At 40.8% G+C, this 17801-nt stretch overlaps 1 protein-coding gene across 6 annotated transcripts in view; it reads left to right on the top strand.

Moving 5' to 3' along the window:
• The window catches only part of ntng1a (netrin g1a), a 116345-nt gene extending 100178 nt beyond the window's left edge, over positions 1-16167 (top strand). For 2 of the 6 annotated variants that reach the window (XM_069151397.1, XM_069151398.1), the window contains exons 6-8: positions 3789-3950; positions 6727-6861; positions 14407-16167. In XM_069151397.1, coding sequence (XP_069007498.1) covers positions 3789-3950; positions 6727-6861; positions 14407-14669 — 560 coding nt within the window. In that variant the 3' untranslated portion in view covers positions 14670-16167. Of the gene's footprint in view, positions 1-957; positions 1003-3788; positions 3951-6726; positions 6862-14406 lie in introns of all 6 variants that reach the window. The other 4 variants (XM_069151400.1, XM_069151401.1, XM_069151402.1 and 1 more) reach the window with 3 other exon arrangements.
• Positions 16168-17801: the final 1634 nt, after the last annotated feature.

Below are 17801 nucleotides of genomic sequence, written 5' to 3' on the forward strand. Positions count from 1 at the left end.
AAAGCTAATGTATTATTTAATTCCCGTACAGTTAGAAAAAAAAAAAAAAAAAGGGTTGAAACAATTATTGGATGTTGAAAAGTCATTCCCCAAAAGATTCCACCTTATGAGCAGCAGACATTTTCTATTCACACTTAGTTCTTCGTAATAGGCTTTTTGCCAAGACACCACTGGATGTTAATTGCCCGAGATTGCATGATTCATGGAGTCAATAGCAAAAGGACAGAAAGATCAAGTGAAGAGATGAAGGGGCACAATGAGGAAACGTATCCGTATTCCTCCCTTTGCTCGAGTCCTCTCCATTTTCAACCGCAAAGTATTTCCCTGACACGGAAATACTGACTTGTATGTAATTATGAGGTTATGCTACCCGCAGCAGTCCGTCATTCCAAGTCCCAACACCTGCCATTATTTATTCATTGTTATTCCTCCACCAGAAATATACTGTAATTAGATATTGATTCCATAGTCGATGTGATTAATTAAACAAAATGCCCCCCAACGTCTTCATTTGCGAAACATAGTTTAGGCTCCCTTGCTTGAAATCGTGACTTAAATACTAAGTTTAACAGGGTTTTGTGTTTTTTCTTCCGTTTGTTCACTCATCATTGCCATCGCCATGAACACACACACACACACACACACACACATACACACACACACACATACACAGCAAGTCCATGGACGTCACACGAATTACATACAACGTCTCTCCAATGTCCTGTTACCGGGTCTTTTGGATGCATCCTCTCTGCTCGTCCATGTCAGCCCTGCCCCATTGTATTTGCTGTCTCCTGATTTACTGATTTGAGTCATGCTGGACATGTTCGTGTCACCGGTTGTGTGTGTCAACTACCACGTAGTACCTCCCCCCACCCACCCTCTCTTTAGACGATCTGTAAAGTGCATCACACGAGGACACATGAATAACCCCTGGTTTCTCTCAATTGCACGCAGTTCGGCCGAATGTGTCATCCCTAGGTGTCGCTAACCGAAAAGAAGGTAGGCATTTAAGATTACGCAACAATTGTGTTTTTTCACAGATTTATTTACCCCGGGTGTTTGTATAGTAATTAAAAATGGACTCTTTGGTAGCTGGGAGTATTTTTTTGGGGGGTAGTACCTTCGCCTTTCCCAGGGTTCCTGACGAACCAAAAGAAAAAGAAACCCCATTCTCAGTTTGCTCTTGCTCATGACGGAGGCTCCAGAGGAGGCTTCGTGTGTTCACGGGACACTCGTGTTGCAACACGTTGCGGTGCCGCGCTTCATCCTCTCTAACAAGTCAATGTGCGCACTGTACACTTACACACAGCCATTCAGTTTTAATGAGGTGTAGAGCTGTCGGGGACACTCAGTTCCATATCATCGGGAAGAAAAGCCGGAGAGGTTTGACGGTGGTTTTAGGCAGACGTTGGGCTCATCTCACTTTAATCCATCATGCAGATGTGATGCGCAGCCGCCTCGCAAAAACACAGCCACTCAGCTCCATGTTTCCACGACTGCAGCCGAGCGCACAGAGAGTGTGCCATTGGCTTATGTCACCCTGCACAATGGCAGAGACCGGGGCCTGTTATTTATTTCCCCCATTGTTTGTTTCCTGACCAGAAAAGAATCGAGGGATTGATGTGTTCACTGCGAGCAAGTTTCCTCCCCCACGCTCCTGTGCACAAATTTATAGGGTGAAAACTATTGGCTGGCCTCCGCCAAGGTGGCGAGTAGTTTGTCAGTGGATAGTTTCTGTCTGGAGAAAAAGACACAGACGCTTTTGAATTATACAAAGCACTTGTTAATGAAATGAAGCGTAAAAGAGAGGACCATAATATTTGAATTGTTCGGCATCTAAGGCATTTGTCACAGATGCTGCTACACGCAGCCAGCTTCACTTGGCAATGTCACTCCTTATTTCCCAATGCCATCATTCATCATTATTGCGTATGTTTCTTTCTTTTTTTTTACTGTTATATTTTTATTAGGCATGATGCTCGGTATTCTTAATTCTCTGACATTACATGTGTTATGTTTAATTGCAATATCATTTTTTTTGTTTGTTTGTTTCTTCTTTTAATTTGTCTAGTAGCTCCTCAAGTTGCATTGTCCACTGCCCCTTCTGTCCACGTTGCAAACAGCAAGCGAGGTAGGAGCTCTGGTATTCATACATTGCCCCCCAGATGACACCTCAGACTTCTCACTGTATGAACTGATGTTGTTTTGCTTACCTGTAAGCCCCCCCAACCCTTGCAGCACTAACCTAGTGCTCAAGCACTCTATATATCTCCCCCTACCTGGACTGATGGCCTTCACCGCACGGGGCTCATTGAGGACTCATTTGTATATGGAATTGTTTCTAAACACTCTAAAAGTCCCACGGAAGCGTTTCTTTTTCAGTGCAAATAAAGTGGGGAGTTTGAGACTACGACTATTTTTTTTTTTTGGGGGGGGGGGGACGTGTTTCCGAGACTTTTTATTCCCAATGCGTGCATGATTTATGACCTTAGCCTATTTCTAGAAAGGAGAGATGATTTGTCTTCTGAGAGTGTGTCTGTGAGAGTGAAGCATCTAATGTAGTTTACACTCAGATGAGACTTGCTGATTTAGGTGAAAGGTAGGTCGGACCTGCTGCTCCTTCGTTGCCGGGTTGTTAGCGGCCGGACAGAGGGAAGTGACCTCAATACAGATTCTTAATAAACACAATCCCTTGGACAAAAGCCCCGTCCGCTAACCCCTCCTATTCTGGGGCCTTGAGTGGGCTTTTCTGTCCGAGCAGCTGCCAGCGGGGCTTAAGGGTCACATCTGTCTGCGCTGTGACACACGGTGTCAGTGGTCACTCAGCGTGGCAGACTGATCCTCACTCGGACAGAGCTGAGCCGGGGCCGCACCCCTCCCATCCCGCACCCCTCCCATCCCCCACGCCTCCGGGCAGAGATGCCAGTGAGTATCATAGACTGTAGCAGGTTTTGCAGTCCGGCTTCAACTCTGTATATCTAATTAAGCATGACATAATAGTGGCAGTGACACAGTCTCTTTTAGCTGCAACTCAACATGCACTCACTAATTGCTTTTTGTAGACTTCTCTAAGCTGGGCCGTAAGAAGTCTTTAGAAACAACTATTCAGAAATATGAGAAATATTTGTTGGGTGAGTTGAGGGTTTCTTGGGATAAAAAAAATACATCATTACATTTTCGAGGGTTCTGATATGAAGAGCCATTAAAAGTTTCATCTCATCCTCTCTCTTGTTACTTCAAACAAGATAAACCACGACATTTAGCGCTCAATTACAAGACAAACTTCTGACTCCCCCCGCCCCCACCCCCAACACCATTCCCAGCGACAGATCCATCTCATTCATGGTTTGACCTGCCTTACGCTGTGTGGTGTCCGCGATGTGATCGTGTCTCTGTGCCATCATTTCGGAGCCTTCCTTCGCCTCGTGTTGTGGTGTGCTTGAAGTGATGTGACCTCTCTTGAGACCTACTAACGCCGTGCTTGATGTCTTTTTTCTAACTCTGGCTGTGGCCATGCCAGAAAATTCATGAATTGCCCTTCCCTACTCATCGTTCCCCCCCTCCCCCCACGTTTCCTCTCCCGCTCCTCCTCCTCCTCCTCCTCCACCACCACCACACGGTATCTCCATACTTAACCTCGCATGCCGTGGCGCCTCGCTCAAACTTTTGCTGACCGCACCGCCGCAGCGCTCGCAGCAACAATTCCAACCCTCCCCACCGCGTCTCTCTGCCTCCCCTCTCCTTCTCCCCCTCTTTTCCCTTCACACTTCCTCTCTCTTTGCAAGACTGCGAATGCTCCGGCCACTCCAACCGATGCAGCTACATCGAGCTGCTAAACACCGTCATTTGCGTGAGCTGTAAGCACAACACTAGGGGCCAGCACTGCCAGCTGTGCAAGCTGGGCTACTACCGCAATGCCTCAGCAGAACTGGACGATGAGTGCATAGGTTAGTCCCCCATCCGGCCCCCTTCACTGCCACCACGCTTTCACAAACACTTTCTCCCCCTCTCCTCCTGTCTTTGACTCCTGTGTGTCACCTTTCATCCCCATCGCCACCGCCATCGTCCGTACACGCTCCAGTCTGTTTGTTCTTCGGAGGTCTTTCCGCTTTCGCGCAATGGCGTCGCTCGTCATCCTTTTCGGGCTGATGGCTGGGTTGTAATGTTTTTTTTTTAAGTAGCACTCGACATAAAGTGAGCTAGAACTGTCAAGTTTTCACGCAGGAAAATATAGCATGTGCACAATATAATGGAAACACCTCAAATTTGAAAAGGAAATAGCCCTGTGCCAACTAGAAATGGGCTCGTGCTTTATGGTCAGGACAGCTAATCATCTGACTTTTGGTAAACCGTTCTCTTTGCCAGTGATTTTCTATTTTCTATCGTGATACTATACCCAGATTACCTTCCACAATAAAAAAAAATATTGCACATGAGGCTATAGCGAGCAGCTGATAAGCTTAGCTTAGCTTAGCACAGACATAAAAATGAGGAAAACAGCGAGCCTTGATTTGTCCAAAGGCAACAAAAAAATTTGCCCAAAAACTGCATCAAAGATCTCAATAACAAAGGGAATCTTCATACCTGAAAGTCGGGACCAGTTTGTTGTGGTTTCATACTGTTGTTTTTTTCAAGAGCACTAAAGAATTTAGCATGAAATATCAAATCCCTATACTTGATATTGACTAAAAAGACAATGTGTCTGATGTCAGCGTGTTGTCGCTTCAACCCATACCTTTTTCAGTTTGAATTGAGAAAAATGAATGAATAGATTCATCTAATTATCACTATATTATTATTAAGGCAATATGACCAATACTTTTTTTTTTCCTCTTAAAAAATATGTTATAAGTTCTGGCCTTTTTATGCATTTCTTTTATGGTTCTTTTTCTGTTGTTCAATGAGTTTTGATATGGTGCCTCTATTTCCTGTGATTGGTCAGAACCATCCACAAATGTTTTCACACTGCAACCGAATCGAACAATGGTTAATTTTTTTCTCTGGACCACGACCACATGCTTTGGCCAAACCAAATTGTGTCCCTTGGTCCGGATCGTGGTCCGTGGCACCTTTCGCACCTACCATTTTGGTTCGGACCGAACTGTGAGTATGAAGGTCCAGACCAAACAAGGTGTAAAAGCCTCCAAAACCAAACTGTGAAAATGTCGTGGACAAAGTTTGGCCAGCTCCTCTCATTTTTAATGTAATAATTCACAAAATGTCAGTAGCTTAATCTTTTTTACTCCCTAGCTTGGAGCCCTCACTTCTTTGAAAATCTGAAATTAAATTTGCCATGAAAGTAATCGGTATTCAATGTACTGTAGTTGAATATGACTTGCTTGTGAAGTCAGTGCCACTTTTGAACTTATGATGTTTGAGTTAAAAGGCCATATTCACCTGGTGTTTCTGTTATTTTGTTCACGACTTTTATGCAGGCATTCTTAAACTGCATCATCTATTTTTCTTATGTGTAAAAACTGTGTTTCACATAGTTCCTAGGGCAATAGCTTGGTTCCCTCTTGAATTCTTTAGCAAGCATGTGTCGTGTGAATTCACAGTGCCAGGTGCATTTGTGAGTCCTGAGGGGGGAGTCTGACAAGCAACAAGAGTTCTGAGAGAAATGTTGCAGAGAAGTCACACCACCAGTCAGAGGTGCCACGCAAGTGCATATGTCATATACATGAAATGGCCTCAGGAGTAGCAGCTGAAACCCGTCAAAAGGCATTAAGAGTCACCGAGGCGTTACTGCGTGCCAACCCCGACGTCGCCCTGCCTCCCCCTCACTGGCCCCTCAGTTTGTCACTTGCCGTCACCTCTCTCCTCTTGCCTGACCCCTGGATGTCACTCGGGTGCAACCACGTGCAGCCAGCACAGCCACAGAAGGTGCAATGTGATGGTCAGGGACTGTCAAAATAGGTGTCACTTTGACTGCGGAGTGCTCCAGTTGCTGTGGGAAGCTGGAAGGTCAGTTGAGTGTAGGACACTAGAGACTTGACAGGTTGTTTTTTATGGACTTTTTTTTTTGTTGTTGTTGTTTTTTTTGTTTTGTAATTGCATCTAAGAACTATCCCTTCTGTTAATAATAAAGTGGCATTTGGAGACTTTGCTGAATTCTTATTAAAGTAAAGCAGGGAGAATTTAAAGTCATGTGAAAATTAAAGAACATATTACTACAATGCCCATTTCAATGTACTATATTCTCATTCTTCTAAAACCTTATCACTCCCTCTTTATCTTTGTTCCATGCCATTATCCATCTGATACCTGCTCATCACATTTCCTGTCCTCTCTCACCATTTATTTCTCTCTTTCTGTGTGAATGACTGATTTTAGACGAGCATGTTCAGATTAGCTCTCTTTGTCCATCTGAAATCAAAGCTACTGATAATGCTTTGCATAATTGCTCATTGCACGCTGTGTACTTGTATAACAGCAAAATTAATTATACAATAATTACAAATATGTTGTAATGTCCATGCATCTAGAACCAACTTCATTTCTTTTCTCATTCTGTCTCCATTACAGTTGAAATGGTAGCATTTCTTTCTGTATGAGTCTTTAAATCTATTCACGTTATTTATTTAGGTAAAATATTATTGTTGAGCTTGTGATAGAGCTCAAGGACTGCGGTCCACGCTCTGAAAATCCTAGACGTGTGCCGGGAAGTCAAAGCCACCACCCTGTTCTCCAGCCTGTGTGTGTATGTGTGTCTTGTTTTTCCAGAGTGTAATTGTAATCCCTTTGGCTCAGTCAGTGATCGCTGTAATGGCACAGGATTTTGTATATGTAAGGAGGGCACTACAGGGCCTAAGTGTCAGGAGTGTCTACCCGGCTATTTGTGGGACGATGGCTGCAAATGTAAGTAGAACCGCAAAAACCCTCCCTGTGCAGCTCCCATCTCCTCTCCCCCCCCCCCTCCGCTCTATCTCCCTCTGCTATCTCTCTGTGATGTCTGTGTGTGATTCATGAACTCTGGCTGGAAAAAAAGTGCTGCACATGCGCAGGGCAGACCTAACACACGCTAACCCAGGATACTAAACCATTTCTTGTATTACCTGAACCTGCATTTCACACTTGCTGTGGCTGCGTTCCCAATGTAACACCAGCAGGTGCCCTTTATGGCTCAAATAGAGAAAAAGCAATGGCATGGCAGGATGCATGCTGCTCAGTAACTCAGTTATCCAGGCATGTCGCACACCAGCAACACAGCAGCTGAGTCAATATTGACTGCTTGACAGGCTGCCTGTGATCTGTTTGAGTAGCCATCGCCCCCTTGCCAGTCCACAACAGGACAATGTCATCCAACACCAACATTTGCAGGTCACTTTGAGTTCCAGCCCATTTATTACTGTCTACCGTTTAGATTTCCCCCGGTCATTTTTGCAAAGCATGCCCTGTGTAGTCTTTTTTTTTTTCTTCTTTCAAATGTCACCAATTTTTCATTGTTTCCTTTAAGTCAAACTTCAGTGACAAACCTACAGGAGGTTGACAACATGAATACTTCAGGATGATGGATTTCAGCTCTTTGAAAAAGAGCTTTGAAGATGGAAAACATCATTGTAAACACTGGTTTTGTTGCAGGCACAAATTACGGAGCCTCTTCGGATCTACCTGACTCATCTACTGTTATAAAAGACTCACACAGGCTATTGTCACGCTATAGTTGCCGCTGATTGGCATTCACCCACCATGACTCATCTTTGTATCAAGTTACTTCAGCTTTATAGACCTTTTCCACAGGCCGCTGACATCTATTTGCCAACCTCCTGCAGCTCAACATTAATCTCTGTCCTGACCAACAAAACCGTCCTGAATAACGCACTTTAACAGTGTGAGGTGACATGATTTTGAGGTTAATTTCCAGTGAAGCCCATTATTTCTTCCAGTGAGTGTAAGGTGACCACTAGTACAAGCAGATTATATTATTATCATCAGTGACATCAGCAATTAGTGAAAAAACAATTTCCACATGGGAGATGTGTGATGACATAAATGACACGTTTACTGCATTTTGCAAAATATGATAACGGAAAAGATGTGGGAAAGTTTTCACATAGGAATTCTACATTAGATTCACAAATAACACCATGAAAATGGTGCACGTCATGGACAACATATATGTTTCTCATATGCACAATCACATGTGATCAGATGAGTTTTTGCACATGTGAAATTCCTGTTTTTTTCTGTAGGAGATAGATAGATTAATAATTTAAAAAATTGTATTTAACATCCATTTTAAACATAAAACAATATTTAGTATTCAGATAGTAATAATAATAATAATCGTGCACTTGTTCATTTGAAATTGTAACAGGCCGGTAACACAATGACAAGCTTTACTGTATAATGCTTATATTGCTGAACAACACAACAGCAACTGTGATCTAAATTGGTAAATGCCAGCGCACAAACTTGTTACAGGAACTTCTGTTTGTCACTGCTGTTCAGTAGGAAAGGAAAAATCCATTTTACTAAAGGCAAAAAGATCACATTCATCTCTTACATGATAGCAGACTCATTACACCACAATGCGATGCAGCCACACAACTTTCTCGGTTTTTTCCTGTGGATCTGTTGTGGAGGAGGCCAGTTCAAAGAACAGTGCTTCAACTAAACAGCAAATTTCAACACGTAATGATGAATTCTCTGGGATTCACTGAATGTCATGATTCGATCAAATCTTTAAAGTCTGCTGCATTATGATCTCAATTCAGTGTAAAATGACTGGTTTATTGTAGTAGTTTCTGACATAAATAGATGTTCATTAAAATGCACTGATTGTACTCAAGATATTCTGTGTGTTTAGTGTAAATACACTCAGTCAACATGCACTTGTGTGTCTACACAAAAGGTACGCGTGAAGACAAAGGCTGGTGGCTTACATGTCATCCTAGGATGAATGCATGTACAAATCCTGATGTATTACTAAGTGAAATATGGAAAACGTTAAGCTCTACAGTAGCAGTAATTAAATGTTTACAAGTAGCGAGGGAGATTTATTTATTTTTCGTATCCATTGCCAAGTTAGACAGATGGGAAGTCACAGAATGGATCACTGGTTTTAATTTGTCAGATTAGTCATAAAGCAGTGATCAGAAAATCAAACAAAAATAACTGTGTGAGGTGTTTGTATGTTCTCCAAACTTCTGCATCTGCAAACTTGTATTCTTCCTACAGCAAGCTCTAAGAGTTTCAAGTAATACTCCAACACTTCAAAAGCTGCTGAAGGTAAAAAAAAAAAAACAACTCTGCTGCTTAAAGATATATAAAAATACTCAGCTTCCCATCGTCATCTCCGACTGATATGATTTCCCATAAAGAAGTTCAATTACCCAGCAAAAAAAAAAAAACATCTACACCTCCCTCACTGAAAAATCCAGAATCTATAAATATGTAAATATTTTTTCATTTCAAAAGTTTAACTTCTGGGTACAAGATGTCTCCTACATCACTGACAGAAGTTTCTCGGTGGATGTACAAAGCTCAGAGAAACTTTCAGCGGATGAATTTTGAAAAACAGTCTTCCAGTGTCAAACAACTCGCAGACATCGTTCTGCACAGAGAAGGTCAAACATCCCGAATTAACGGCGACCAAAACACATTTTTCAGCAGAGAGAAATTTAAATTCAGATTTATTTTGTACCTTTTACCTTCGTGAGTTACACAAGTTCCTTTGTGTGGTGGCTATAAGTTACACTTTGTGCGCTGACTTCTCTCAATGTGCTTTTATCAAAGAAGTGTTATATTTAGTGCTGGCGAAGAGTGCAGCAGGTTTTACACTCTGCTGTACTGACAGTCTTCAAAGGTGAGAGCCCCGACTGTATTACATTATGGCCCACTGAGGCTCTGGTAGAAAAAGGAGTATTCCTGCCTCCACTATGGATTTTTTCCTGTATTTTTGTTGATGTTTTAGTTGCTTTTTTAGTTGTTGTTCCAGTGCTCTGGCAGTAACTTAAAAAGACAGTTTTCCTCGGGAATTAGAAACCTCAACAACAAATGGACCACTTAGATGGAAGATACACTAAGCTGTGAGTTTGTCGTCACATCGGCTGCAGAGAAAGTTTCCCCAAAAAGAGTTGCAAATGGGAAACACCTGAAATGAACCTGCTACCGCTGAGTGATTCCCCAACTGAAATAGTTTGAAAACTTTTTAGTCCATGACCTTCGTTTGCATCCGCACTGCTGCAGTATTTATGTGCATGGACAAAGGCTCAATCTGCATGCAGGCAGAAAAATGCAATTAAAACTTAAATCTCTCGTCAAACACATCACTTTCCCAGACAGGCACGCCTAGTTCCTTCGTCCCCTCTCTAAATATTATCACTCATATCAAAAGCAAACGCTGCAAATCTTGTCATATCCTGCCTGTGCGGGCTCTGTTTACATTCGAATGGTTAATGTGAGAAATTGAAAGCAGATAAAGGTGCAGTACTCTGAACAGAATTCCGACCTCAAATGGGTTTTCAGGCTCACCAAACAGACAGTACAAGGGTAGCTGATGATGCCCTATGCGGCTGCTTTATCTGCTCTCAGGTCCCTTCAAAGTGCTACACTACCTTTAATCTTACTGACCCTACATCTTCAACACAACTTCTTATCGAAGCTTTTCTTTAATTAATCAATACCTCTGTTTCATTTTGGACTTTAGCTTCGCTTAATTGGCAGCCGATGAAGCACTGTGCCTACCTGAACTTTCCTTTGAAATCAAATGAACCTGCTATGCAATTTGTATAGCGTGATACTGAATTTGTTTTTAATGGGTTGATTCTTAAAGTGAAGATTCACACATATGTATAAACACCAGATGCACATCGAGCTACTGATAAAAGTCAGTATGACAAATGAAAAAAAGTTTGGTTACTAGATGCCCCATGTTTTTAACAATATATTCCTGTCTTTCCAGTTCTAAAAGAAAACAAACCATTTTGTCTAATTCACATGTTATTTTTGGTTTGAGCCTACTTTCCGGAAGACAGAACAAGTTCTAAACCAAATCTGAAGAGAACTTTATGCAGCTCAAGATTGCTTTTACAATTCAGCAATCTTGCAAATCTATTGCTAATTAACATTTATTTATAAACCAACATAACTGAATTCATATTTATTCATATGAATCACAAGTTTTCCACTAAGATGTATTATAGCAGCAGTCGAATTTAGCTGTTTGCAACTTTTAATGATTTAGTTTAGTAGTTTTCAGTAGTTCAGTAGTTTTCAGCCAAAACAATAGACTTTATATAAAAATGGATGTAGTCTGCATGTCTGAAAAGTGAAGCCAATGCGAAAGTGCCTTAAAGTGAAATACAATGAGCAGCCTCTAGGGGCGGTCTCCAAAAAAACCAGCTGACTCCAATTGACTGCCATTCAAAAAGCGCCAACTTCTCCACTGAAATGCAAATTCAATAAATATTTTTCCACAAGTCATGATGGTATCATTTACTAAATTCACTCCTTAGGATCAAATTGCTTCTGGTTCTTCTGAAAATGTTTTCATAATTAATTAGATATTAGGTCTCAAAGAGAGATATGCTTGGAGGTATCCCTGATTTGATTGACTTGCCAGGGGTGCAGTCGGGTTGCCAGTATAGGTGGGCGGGCAAATTTTTCTCAGTCACATCTACCCCATCCAAAAAAAACAAGATGGCGACGGCATAAATGCCACAGTCGAGTTCTCAAAATGGCAGTTTGCAAACCACTGGGGGACATCACGCTGGGTCGCCACTTGGCTAAAACTGACAAATTAACCAACTTCATTTGGAGATCACTGTAACATAATCCACACCCAATAACTGTTAGTGACCGGCACCAACATGTACAACTAATACTGCTTGAATCATTTCTTCGAATTGTTGCAGCCCTAAAAAAACAAGCCAAGGTTCTATTGTCTTTTAAGTAGGAATTCCCTTCGTGAAGACGGTGTAAATTAAATATACTTCAAGTCAAATTACATGCTGTTGTTATACAGCTTGTTTTACATTAAATCGCCTTTACTTTGAGCTGCTGCACACTGTAAAACTGCCATCAGTGTTATCATCTCTAATCAAACTGGCAGAGCTTGAGCATTGCTTCCTGGTCTGTCCGGCTGTAGCCTCTTGCATCTCGTTGACTTTTGGGCTGCTTTTACTTTGAAAAGACGGGCATGCACAATGGTGTCTTGCACCTCGTTTGAAGTACTTTTAGAGATACATGTTAGCATTCTACCGTAACAGCAAGGAGGAATAAGATGGACAAGATGAAAGGTCATTGTCTAATTAAAGGAGTCTCTTCTGTGTACTGATCATATCAAGGCCTCATGATTCTTTCATTAATGCACTTGATGGTTCGTCCCTTTCATCTTCCAGAAGACTTTTTAATTACCAAGTTCAGCTGTTGCCTTATCTCAATGAGGAAATCAAGTGAACAAAGACTTTTTTTCAGAAGGATCCATATTGACTCAAGACTGGACTTTCTTCTGAGTGCTTGAATTGGTCATGAAATTCATATGTCACTTAAAAAAAGACAAAGATAGTTCAGATGTCTTATTTGGATCTAGTTGTGAATGGTAATTGGTGAGCCGTGGCCTGAAGCAAAACTTACTGAGCCAAACAGCAGCCCTCTTTTCTCCAACAAAACAGGCATCGCACAAATAGGATTCGCACAGTCAATGTTTCTTAACAAGCCTCCCATCAAAGCCCTATTTGGCTATTCCTGGGAGACAGCATGCATCCAATCCTCAGTATTAGGAGAGAGGTCTTATATTTGTTATTGTGATATTTATGTCCCATAGAGTTCATAGATTGCTCACCACATTGTTTTCCACTCCCATAAAGGACTGAAATGGGCAGAAGTGGCCCCCGTGTTTATCACTGTTTATTTGTCTCTGTTGGTTTATTAGTTTGTGCCGCGCTGCTTTGTTTGCCTCCAGCTTGCTTGACAGCTTGCCTCCACTGGGAATAGACTGGCCTCGGTGTCCCAGCTCTAAATATACACCAATTTTCACCTGACGTTCAGTTTGTCTAAAGTCAGTGCTGTTTGGGGAAAGCCTTGCAGCCTCTGAGGAAAGTGTGGGTTTCTGTGCAGTAACGTAGCTGATGTGATCGGGGCTTTAATAAGGTTTGTTGTGAAACAAATGGATGAGTCTTTGTGTTCTAACTGCAAACTGTGTAAGTCTTAAAATATGCACGTTTGTCATGTTTAAATCTCAGATGCTATAATGTTCAACTGCATGTCATGTTGTTATGGGAAGATGTGAAAATTTTGCAGAGGTTGCATTTGAAAAAGATAAAATGTGAAAGGTGGTAATAAATTCTTTATGGACTGTTTCAAATATAGAAGTTCAACACCTTAAATCAGAATAATAAGTGTGATTAAAAACAGGAACCCTTAAAGCTGCTGTGTCAAATTTACATGTAATTCAGGAAAATGTTTTGGTTTTTTTTACTGGGGGGGCACCAAAGTTGGACTTTATCAAATTCTACACATGGTGCCTTTAACGTGTTTTTTTTTTTTTTTTTTTTTTTTTTTTTTTTTTTTTTTTAACTTACACTAAAATTACTAACTTGATTTAATTAATTTAATTTGTACTAATTTAACAGCTATAATTACGATGCATGCGCAGCTGAGTTTTAAAATATAATCAACATTTCATACATTTTACTTTAAAATATGTATCGCGTTTTTTGCTCTGTGAAATGTTGAAGCAGTCGTTCAACATTATGAGAAGTACGTTTGTTTGAATTCTTGTGAAGAGTTTGAGGAGAAGATTGACACAACTCAGTAAATATCCTGTAGGTGGAGTCAGTAGCATAAAGACAAAAACCAGGAAGCAGCTACTAGCCTGGTTTTTTTAGCACCACTAAAGTTCTTTAGATCCTGTTTGTTTGAAACAACACAAGGGGTTTGTGTGCCTTGTGTGTTTTTTGACCAAAAAAAACAACACAAAAACAGTTTGTTTTTTGAATGGGATACACAAATCGTTACGTTTGGACAGAGATAGACAAGTTGTTTAACACTGTGTCCAGTTTTTATCATAAGCTAAACTCTCCATCTTTATATTTATTTCACAGGCACAAGTGTGGTACCATTCTTCTTATCCAACTATGCATGACGATAATTTGGGATATTTCCATTGATTTAAGAGGCCAGAAATATAAACTCTGGAGTAAAATGCAGTAACATTTTACTTGAAGAAAACCTATCGTGACTTTTTGATGTATTAGGAAAATTATAAAAGCCTTTCAAATTCTTTTTAAGAGTCCTCGTATATGTGTAAGGATGTTTGTTTTCTTTCTTTTGATAATAAGTATTGCAATATGATGCTTTCGATGCCCAACATACATTTCAAGTAAAGCGTCACCCACCACTGTTTTGTGTGTTCGATTCTCACTCCTCTCTCCTGTCTTTACATTGCTCCCACCGCAGCCCGGGTGTGTGACAACGAACTCCTGCGCTGCCAAAATGGCGGGGTGTGTGTCAACAACGTCCGCTGCACCTGTCCCTCCACCTACACGGGCCTGCTGTGCGAGAAGGCACGGTGCGAGTCGGAGCTGGGGGGCTGCGGGGGCCCAAATTCAGGCCAGGCCCCCCTGACGCCTCCGTCCACCTCCACGTTGCTGCTGCTGCTGCTGCTGCTGCTGGGCTCGGCACTGCTGAGACAGGCCTCCTGCTGGCCCGCCCCGCTCTGAAGAGACCCATTACCAGGTGGGAGGGACACACTCCCCACCGCCTCCACCTCAACCCTCCCATCTCTCCCCCTTTCAAATAATCAACAACCATAAAAAAAATACAAATAAAAAGAAGAACAACCATGAGCTTTCTGGACTGTAATGTACTGAGCTTCTCCGCCGCCAGACTCAACGGACACTCGCGCTGACGATAAAGGGAATGTGCCAGACAAATGAGTGCAAAAACTTTTCATTTAATTTCAAAGAATATATAGAAATGAAAAAAACGTATACTTCTAAAAAAAATAAAATAAAAGAAATGCCAGATATTATTTAATGAATGAGTAACTGAGCGTTTGCCTAATAAGAGTAAAACGAGCAAAGAACGGTGAGCCCCCTCCTCCCCCTCTAAGCCATACCAGGTACATGAGCTCCTTCCAGTTTGAGAAGGGATAACTGAAGATGACAGACTTGTTCACTTCCACTCTTATTGCCACGGCAACAACAGCTGCAACCAATCAGCTCTCGCACGAGCCGACGGTGGCCGCCGAATCCCTCGGGATGCTTCTGCGAGTTAATGGTGGCTGGACTAATGCCGAAGAAGAAGAAAAAAAAAAAAAAAAAAAAAAAAAGAAACTGTCCCCGCTGAATGGCAAAGACTGGCCTCAGAAACAAAACCGTTACACTTCAATGCGACGACCAACAGAAGGAGGTGAAAATCCCCAGAAGCATTCTTTGCTGTCAGTGCTTTGTGGATAGAAGGAAATCTGTCCGGACTTCCACTTTGTGACACGAAACCTTGCCCACGTTGATCCCTCTCTATCTTTCTGTCTCTCCTTCGAGCTCTATCTCATCCTCCCTCCTGTTCATCCCACCTCCCGTCCCCTCCGAGTCCCTCGCCATGCTGCCACTGACCTGTGCTTTCGTGAACGTTACTCTGTAAACCCTTGTTGGTTGAAAGATTCTTTTGTCCGATGTTAGTGATGCACATGTGTAAGAAGCCCCTTCCCCTTCTTTCCTCCCTTTGAAAAAGATACTCCAGTAAAGCTGTCTGATACTTTTTCTATCTTAGAGCCACCACACTCCCTACGATCATGGTCAGAGGATAGTTTTCACCCAAGCAGACGAGAGGTGCATAGAAAACCATCAGTGTATTTGCAAGTTCTTTTCTTGACAGAGCAAACAAAAAAAGAGTCATGTAGTCCTTTTGTATCTTTGCCGAACTGTGATTGAAAAAAGGCAACCTTTAATGTATCTATCTAAGACATCCAAATGCAGGCGCAATTGTTTTTTTTTCTTCTCTTTTTATTTGATTTTCTTTCATTCACTTATTTTATTCATTACTTTTAGTTGTGCAGTTGATTTTCCTTTGTATTGGCAACGTGCTGGCATCAAAGAATATCAGTTTACATATACAGTATTAATAAAGTGTAATAAAATCCCACCAAAGGACATTATAAATGTTTTGTTCTTGCTTTAACACTTGAGAATTTAAGTGAATAAAAGTTTAAAAATTAAACTGTGTTGATCATTTGTTGATCCTTAGAAAAACATAATTGCTTTTTGGATTTTATTTATTTTTTTATTCTGTTGACGCAATAATACAAGTATCCACCACCCAAATCCAATATTACTGTTGATAATGTTTCGATTTAGGGGAAATTATTTCAATTGCACTTCTTCACTCTGTAATTTGGAACCAAATTATATTGAATTAGAGACAGCGTTTCATTCTTACGTTTCATAGATTTATTTAAAGGAAGTGTTGAAATCCCCTGATGGGTGATTTAATAGATGCACAGCAGGTCAGCTGAAACATAGCCACCATGCAATTTAACACGTATAAAGAAGAAAATCTTCAGTCATGACTGAATTCATATTTACTTGGTAAAAATACTTATATTAAAATATATATAAAAGGTTTTTTTGTTTTTTTTATTTCAGTCAAAGTGAAGCACTGTGTGGAAATGACCTTCCACAACAAAAGTTGTGCATAACATTTTTTACTGATGTGAATCTACAAAACTGTTAGCATCAAAACATCTTCAAATTGCTAAAACTAAATTTCATTATCCCTGACCCATTTCAGGATAATGCGTATGATCTTAATTGAATGTAATTATTGATGTATTATTGTGTTCATCACTTTAATTTTGCAGCAGAAGGAGGGGGAGGCTGATTTGAAACACTTATTTCTGGTATTGCTGGGTAACTTGTGGATTTCTCCTGGGGATCAATGCGCTTTACCTGATCTCAATTTACAACGATACAAAGAATTGTAGTAAAGTACAAATACAGCAGAAGAAAATTAAAATACTACTAGAAAGTGCAAGTACCTTTAGAAGTACAGTACTTCAGTAAGACAGTGGCTTAATTTTGCATTTTATAAGCTTTTATATTTTCCTAATGCAAAATCTTAAATAACTAAATCTATCTAATTTTATTTATTATTATTATATTTTGTAGAATCAATGGGATACACAAATCGTTACCTTTGGACAGAGCTAAACAAGTTGTCTACTAAAGTTGTCAAATATATTTAGTGGGGGGGGGAACAGAAAGGGTAAAGAAGTATGAAGTAACAAATAATTGAAATACAAGTGTAGAACAAGTACGTCAAACAAACTTAAGTACAGTACTTGAGCGAATTTACATAATTTCCTTCCACCACCGGTTTAAAGTGCAGCTTTTCTTTCAAGGACAGTCGTGTTGTCTCTGTAATTTGTATATATTGTTTTGTTTTTGTTTTTTCCCCCAGGAAATGTCTAGAAACTCTTTATAAATTGAGAGACTCTTAAGGTAAGCCATTGTCCTGTTTTTTTTGTTGGTTTTTTTTCTTCACATTATAGCTGAACAGCATATTGGGGCTATACATCAACATTTCAATAAAGTACAGTGGACTAGCGAGGCAATTTCATTGCGAACAGCAGCACACTACAGCAGAGGCTGCATCTCAGGCTTCCGTTGATGACTCCTGCTTTTATTTTCTATAATTTGATGAAGCATCTTGTATAATATCTGTGCAGAGGAATGTAAGCGCAGATGTGTCCATATACAACTACTGTATATCACCTGGCTCTGAATCTCAACCAGTAATTTCAGAGGTATTTGCGATTGTAATAATGAGGCACAAATCATAATGACAACCTGCAG

This window comes from Embiotoca jacksoni, unplaced genomic scaffold (assembly GCF_022577435.1).
Source record: "Embiotoca jacksoni isolate LCO1_2020_lvr unplaced genomic scaffold, fEmbJac1.0.p SCAF_17, whole genome shotgun sequence".
Classification (NCBI taxonomy): Eukaryota; Metazoa; Chordata; class Actinopteri; family Embiotocidae; genus Embiotoca; species Embiotoca jacksoni.